Genomic DNA, 7367 nt, shown 5'->3' on the forward strand with positions numbered 1-7367 from the left:
CATAATCACTCAATCATCAAGCCTCTCATTTCTCCAAAAAGATGTAATTATTAAAATTGCTTTTGGGGTGGCTGAATAGTGGGTCGGTGAGCATCTGGCCCTTGATTTCAGCTTAGGTCATGATCTCAGGGTCATGGGATGGACCCCGCATCAGGATCCATACTCAGCATGGAGTCTGCTTGAGATTCTCTCTCTCCCTCTCCCTTGCCTCCCCCAATGGCTATCTCTAAATAAACAAACAAATAAATAAAATATTTTAAAAAATTTACTTTCACAAAGGTCTCCAATGCAAAATTCCTGCTCACTCACCCAATAATGATGAAACACAGCCCTTCAAAGAGGATGTGGTGGGTGGCTGTCCTCTCTGCTCTTCCTGACACACTGTCATCATTCGACATTCACTATGTCTACTCCTGGAGGTTGACTGACAAGAATATCACTTTCATCTTTATTTTCCCTAATTTGTACACATTATCCAGTTCTTAAAAATATCTAAGATAGGAAAGCAATCGAGGGAATTAAGGCTGGATAATGGTGGTAGGATATTTTGACAAGGGCCTGAGTAGAAATAAAAACAAGGAGAAAGTTACAGGTCATTGGAGAAAAGAGAACAGACACTTCATATGCACCTCCCTATCTGCATTCAGTCCCTTTTCTAAATGTACCACTCCTCTTACTCACTGCTCTGAATTCTCTTCTTCTCATAAATCTTCACATGTGCTCTAAGGTTTGTCCTTTTGGTCTACTGTGAGGATTTTGTTTATTTTTTAAGTGTTTTGAAGAAAACGGAAAGCAATCCTGAAGCCATATCTGAAAATGTCACTTGGAATTGGTCTCCATTCTTTTAAAATTCTTACAATATGCCACATACACCATGTACTAACTTAAATATTTTTATTTGGTTTATTGCTATTTTTGTGTGTGATAACTATGTATCTCTAGATTGTCCCTAGAAGTGGGGCAGGGATTCATTCTGCATAAGAAAATACAGTGTAATTAACTGTAACACAGAAAGAGTCCAACATACTTGTTGAAGCATATCTCCTAAGGAATTCACATGGAACATATGAATTCAATCAATACTTGTTGAATTGACCATAAAAATATGTTCCTTTAATTCGGGAAGCAACATGTATGTTGGTATGGGCCCTGATTCAGGATCAGACCAACTGGGCTTGAATACCAGCTTTGACACTTGTTAGCTGTGTAACTTTAAGTCATTAAATACTTCTATGCCATAGTTTCCTTATATGCAAAATGAGAATAATAATAATGCTGCCCTCCTGGGACTGTTATGAGCATTGAATGCACTAATAAATTGAAACACTTAGAACAGAGTATAGCACATAGAGATCACTTAATTGTTACTGATCATTTTAGATCACTCTAGATCCTATGAACAATAAAAACACCAAGTGGGGGCGCCTGGGTGGCACAGCGGTTAAGCGTCTGCCTTCCGCTCAGGTCGTGATCCCGGCGTTGTGGGATCGAGCCCCACATCAGGCTCTTCCACTGTGAGCCTGCTTCTTCCTCTCCCACTCCCCCTGCTTGTGTTCCCTCTCTCGCTGGCTGTCTCTATCTCTGTCAAATAAATAAATAAAATCTTAAAAAAAAATAAATAAAAAAAATAAAAACACCAAGTGAAGACAATTTGGTATGACATGTTACAACCGAAGCAAAATCTACATGGTAGGGTTGAATCCTTTCACTATTTACTTCTTAACCACCACATATGTACATTTACACAAAACACACCCACTTCTCACTGTGAATAGTAATACAAGAAATGGAGAAAACAAGGATCTAAGGATGAGTCCATACTTCCAGAAATTCTCAGTATACTACACAACAGAAACAAAAAAGCAACATTATTTTTAAAAGATTATAAATATATATATATTAGAGAGTGCATGAGTGAATGTAGGGAAGGGCAGAGGGAGGAGGAGGGAGAGAATCTTAAGCAGATGAGTTTGGAGCTCTGTGCAGGGCTTGATATCACAACCCTGAGACCATGATCTCAGCAAAATCAAGAGTTGGACACTTAACCAACTGAGCCAGCCAGGCACCCAAAAAAAGCAAAATTATTTTAGTGACTTAAAGAAATTTCTTTCATGTACAAATTAGCCCTAGGTTTTGTGGGTGTGTGTACATTTTCTTTATTTATTGTAGAAATATGGAATGGTCTTAACAAGTTACTTCACTGATACAGGACAATACAATTTCCTCATTTTTCAAATTCTTTATTCCTTATATATTGTTGTAAGATAATCTCAAGAGGTGACAGAAAATAGTGATAATAAATGGCAAAATAAATACTAATGTAACAACTTATCTAATTTTTCCAAGTGAGCAAATTAGTAACAATCAAGATCAATTGATAAAAGAGGGTCATTTAAAAGAATAAAACAATAGAAAGTAAAACTTCCACTCCTTCAAATGCTTTTTAATTGCTGCATAACTATAATATTGTTTCAAAGTGATGTGACCTACAAAATAATTTCAAATTATAGACAGTGATGCTGATATGTTTAATATTATATATTTTCATAAGTTCAACTATTATTCATCAAATAGAAATAGGAAAACATCAGTGCTAATTATGGCTTTACTTTTGTTTTCTCTTGGTATAAAAGAACTTCTGGAGCCTTTCTGAATCAAGTAAATGGATCTTAAAAATGGATCTGTAGTGACTGAGTTTATTTTACTAGGATTTTCTGGACAATGGGAACTTTAGATTTTCTTCTTTGTAACATTCTCCTTAATCTACAGTGCTACTGTGTTGGGAAATACTCTCATTATGGTCACAGTGACATTTAGTTCCACTCTTCATTCTCCCATGTACTTCCTCCTGGGAAACCTCTCCTTTCTGGATATGTGTCTCTCCACTGTCACCACACCCAAAATGATCACAGACTTACTCAACGAACACAAGACCATCTCCATTTGGGGCTGCATGACCCAGATGTTCTTTATGCACTTCTTTGGGGGTGCTGAGATGACTCTTTTGATAGCCATGGCCTTTGACAGGTATGTAGCCATATGCAAACCCCTGCACTACAGGACAATCATGAGCCACAGGCTGCTGAGTGGGTTTGTGATACTTTCATGGACAATTGGGTTTGTACACACCATAAGCCAGATGGTATTGACAGTAAACTTGCCTTTCTGTGGCCCAAATGTCATAGACAATATATTTTGTGACCTTCCCCTTGTGATTAAGCTTGCTTGTATGGACACGTACACCCTGGAATTCTTCGTCATTACTGACAGTGGGCTGCTCTCATTCACCTGTTTCATCCTCCTGCTTGTCTCCTACACTGTTGTCCTGATCACTGTACAACAAAGATCATCTGGAGGGCTCTCCAAGTCTCTGTCCACACTGTCTGCAGACATCATTGTGGTCACTCTGTTCTTTGGACCTTGTATCTTTATCTATGCCTGGCCATTCAATAGTTTCGCAGGCAATAAAGTCCTTGCTGTGTTTTACACTCATATCACACCCTTACTGAGTCCTATTATCTACACCCTGAGAAATCAGAAAATGCAAGGGGGGGAGAGTTAAGATGGCGGAGGAGTAGGGGACCCCTTTTTCAGCCGGTCCCCTGAGTCAAGCTGGATAGGTACCAGACCAGCCTAAACAACCATGGAACCAGCCTGAGATGCAGGAAGATGCATCTGGATCTCTACAAATGAACATCTCCAGTGCTGAGTATTGAGGTACGAAGCGGGGAGCCGTGAAACCGCGTACAGATATCGGAAGATAAACGGAAGGGGAGGGAGCCACCGCGTATGGGCGCCGGGAAGCGGTAACCACCTGCACGGGGGAGTGGGCGGACTCGCGGAACAGCACCCACGAAATAGCAGACTGAGACCGTGAACCGGGGAACGTGAGCCACCAGACTGAAACAGAGCTCCGGTGTGCTCACTGGATTCAGACTGAGACCAGGAGCTCCTGGAGCGCGCGCGGGGTGGCTGGCGGCTGGCGGGCCACCTGCACAGGAAACGGGCAGACTCGCGGTCGGCACCCGCAAAACAGCAGACTGAGACCCTGAACTGGGTGCGCGTGCCACCAGGCTTCTCACAGAACTCCGGAATCCCAGTGTGCTCACCAGAAATAGACTGTGACCCGGAGATCTGGGAGCGCACGGGGGCGGCTGGGGGCTGGCGGCGTTAGAAACACATAGGACAGAGACGCGCAGGCCCTGGAAGTGAGGGCAGGGATGCCGGGTGTGGGGCGCACATCCCGGGATGCTGCAGGGTTAAGCAGCACCAACACTAACGAAGTTAAAGTGGCCAGAACATCAGTGGAGAATGGGCCGCAATCCCTGTGTTCTGAGACAGAGGCTGGGATTCAGCCACTGTTGCTCTGACTCTCAGAAGAGGCACAGCAGACCACCAGGGAAAGCTGCCAGAGAACAAAAGCCTGGAAATACCGGCTCAGAGAGTGCCCATCCCCATCCCCCCTCGCAGGGGACACGGAGACTCTACCCAAACAGGGTTGTCTGAGTATCGGCGTGGCAGGCCCCTCCCCCAGAACACAGAAGGCAGGCTGAAAAATCAAGAAGCCCACAACCCGGGGTGTCTGGGTGGCGCAGTCATTAAGCGCCTGTCTCTGGCTTAGGGTGTGATCCCAGCGTTCCGGAAAAGAGTCCCTCATTGGGCTTCTCCGCTGGGAGCCTGCTTCTTCCTCTCCCACTCCCCTGCTTCTGTTCCCATTCTTGCTGACTATCTGTCTCTCTCTCTCAGATAAATAAATAAATAAAATCTTTAAAGAAGAAGCCCACATCCCTAAGATCCCTATAAAACAAGGGGCACGGCCTGGGACCCAGTCAATAATTTGGGCTCTGGACAACCCCGCAACCTCTCCTCATCAGAATGACAAGAAGGAGAAGCCCCCCCCAGCAAACAAAAGACAGTGAGTCTGTGACCTCTGCCACAGAAATAATGGATATGGATGTAACCAAATTATCAGAAATGGAATTCAGAGTAACAATGGTCAAAATGATGAGTAGAATTGAAAAAAGTATTAACGAAAATGTTAATACCAGGGGAGCAGCATCAAAGCCAACTCTTAACCAGAATAAGGGAGACATATAGATAAAAATACGTTAATAGTAGGGACCTCAACACTCCACTATCAGAAATAGACAGAGCACCTAAGCAGAAAATCGAAAAGAAACAAGGGCTTTGAATGCCATACTCTGAGTTGGACCTCATAGACATATATAGAACACTACACCCCAGAACCAAAAGAATACTCATTCTATTCTAATGCCCACAGAACATTCTAAGAATAGACCATGTTCTGGTCACAAAACAGGTCTCAACCTATACCAAAAGACTGAAATTTTCCATATTCTCAGACCTAGCAGCTTTGAAATTGGAACCCAACAACAAGGAAAAATGTGGAAGAAACTCAAACACTTGAGACTAACCCCATCCCTGCTCAGGAATGATTCAATAAACCAGGAAATCAAAATCAATTAAGCATTTATGGAACCAATGAGAATGAAAAACACAATGGTCCAAAACCTAGGATATGCAAAGGCAGTCCTAAGGGGAAAACACATAGCCATCAAGCCTCACTCAAAAGAATGAAAAATCTAAAATGCAGTTTTTATATTCTCACCTCAAGAGCTGAACAGCAACAGAGGGACAGGCCTATCCAGCACAGAAAGCAGCTTGACCAAGATAGAGCAGAAATCAATGAATTAGAAACCAGGAGTACAGTAGACTTAGATCAACAGAACTAGAATGGTTCTTTGAAAGAATAAATAAAATTGACAAACCACTGGCAAGACTTATCCAAAAAGAAAGAGAAAGGACCCAAATTAATAAAATTATGAATGAAAGGGAGAGGTCAAACCAACACCAATGAAATTGGAAGATTATTAGAAACTTTTATCAACAGCTTTATGCCAATAAATTAAGCAATCTGGACAGAATGGAGGCCTTCCGAAAACCTGTAAACTACCAAGATTGAAACAGGAAGAAATTGACTTTTTAAACAGGCCGATTGAGCTCAGTGATAAACATCTTCCAAAAACAAAACTCTAGGCCGGACGGTTTCCTGGGAATTCTACCAAACATTCAGAGAAGAAATAATACCTATTCTCCCAAAGCTATTTCAGAAAATATGAAACAGAGGAAAGTACCAAACTCATTCTATGAGGCCAATATTACTTGATCCCCAAACCAGCAAAGACCCCTCAAAAGAGAATTACAGACGATTTCCCTAATGAATATGGCCTTAAAATCCTCAACAAGATCCTGGCTAATAGAATCCAACAGTACATTAAAAGGATTACCATCATGACCAAGTGGGATTCATCCCTGGGATACAAGGGTGGTTCAACATTCGCAAATCTATCAGTGTCTTAGATTTTATCCAGAAAAAAATTCAAAATCATGATTCTCTCTCAATAGATGAGAAAAAGCATTTGACAAAATACAGCATCCTTTTTCTGATTAAAACCCTTCAGAGTGTAGGAATAGGGTACATTTCTCAAGCTCATAAAGCATCTATGAAAAGCCTAAGCAAATATTATTCTCAATGGGGAAAGAGCTAGAAGCGTTTCCTTAAGATCAGGAACAACAAGGATGCCCACTCCACCACTATTTCACATAGTACTAGAAGTGCTTGCAACAGCAATCAGACAACAAAAAGGGATAAAAGGTATCCAAATCAGCAAAAAGAAGTCAAACTGTCTCTCTTGGCAGATGACATGATACTCTATATGGAAAACCCAAAAGAATCCCTCCCAAACTATTAGAAGTTATAAGCAATTCAGTAATGTGGTGGGATACAAAATCAATGCTCAGAAATCAGTTGCATTTCTATACATGAATAATGAGACTGAAGAAAGAGAAATTGGGAATCCATCATTTACAATAGCACCAAAAATTATACGTTACCTTGGAATTAACCAGAGACTAAGATACCTATATTCTAGAAACTACAAATCATTCTTGAAAGACATTTGAAGAAGACACAAAAAGATGGAAAAATATTCCATGCTCATGGATCGGAGAATAAACATATTAAAATGCCATGCTACCCAAGCAATCTACACTTCAATGCTATCCGATCAAAATACCAATGACATTTTTCAAAGAACTGGAACAAATAGCCCTTAAATTTTATGGAACCGAAAAGGCCCGAATCCCAAGGAACTGTTGAAAAGGAAAAACAAAGCTGGGGCATCACAATGCCGATGTTCAAGCTGTACTACAAAGCTGTGATCACAAAGACAGCATGGTACTGGCACAAAAACAGACACATAGACCAATGGAACAGAATAGAGAGCCCAGAAATGGACCCTCGGCTCTTTGGGCAACTAATCTTTGATAAAGCAGGAAAACATCCA

The 7367-nt window shown here is 41.4% G+C and overlaps 1 protein-coding gene across 1 annotated transcript; it reads left to right on the forward strand.

The window, feature by feature from the left end:
* Positions 1 to 2275: 2275 nt before the first annotated feature.
* Positions 2276 to 3544, forward strand: LOC121104343 (olfactory receptor 4L1-like; the record flags this gene model as incomplete). The annotated part of the gene is given in 1 exon segment (XM_040637050.1): positions 2276 to 3544. A coding segment is annotated over 1 exon segment (882 nt), but the record flags the coding sequence as incomplete, so codon positions are not given.
* Between the last annotated feature and the right edge of the window lie 3823 nt (positions 3545 to 7367).

Source organism: Ursus maritimus, unplaced genomic scaffold (assembly GCF_017311325.1).
Source record: "Ursus maritimus isolate PB19 unplaced genomic scaffold, ASM1731132v1 scaffold_209, whole genome shotgun sequence".
Taxonomy (NCBI): Eukaryota; Metazoa; Chordata; class Mammalia; order Carnivora; family Ursidae; genus Ursus; species Ursus maritimus.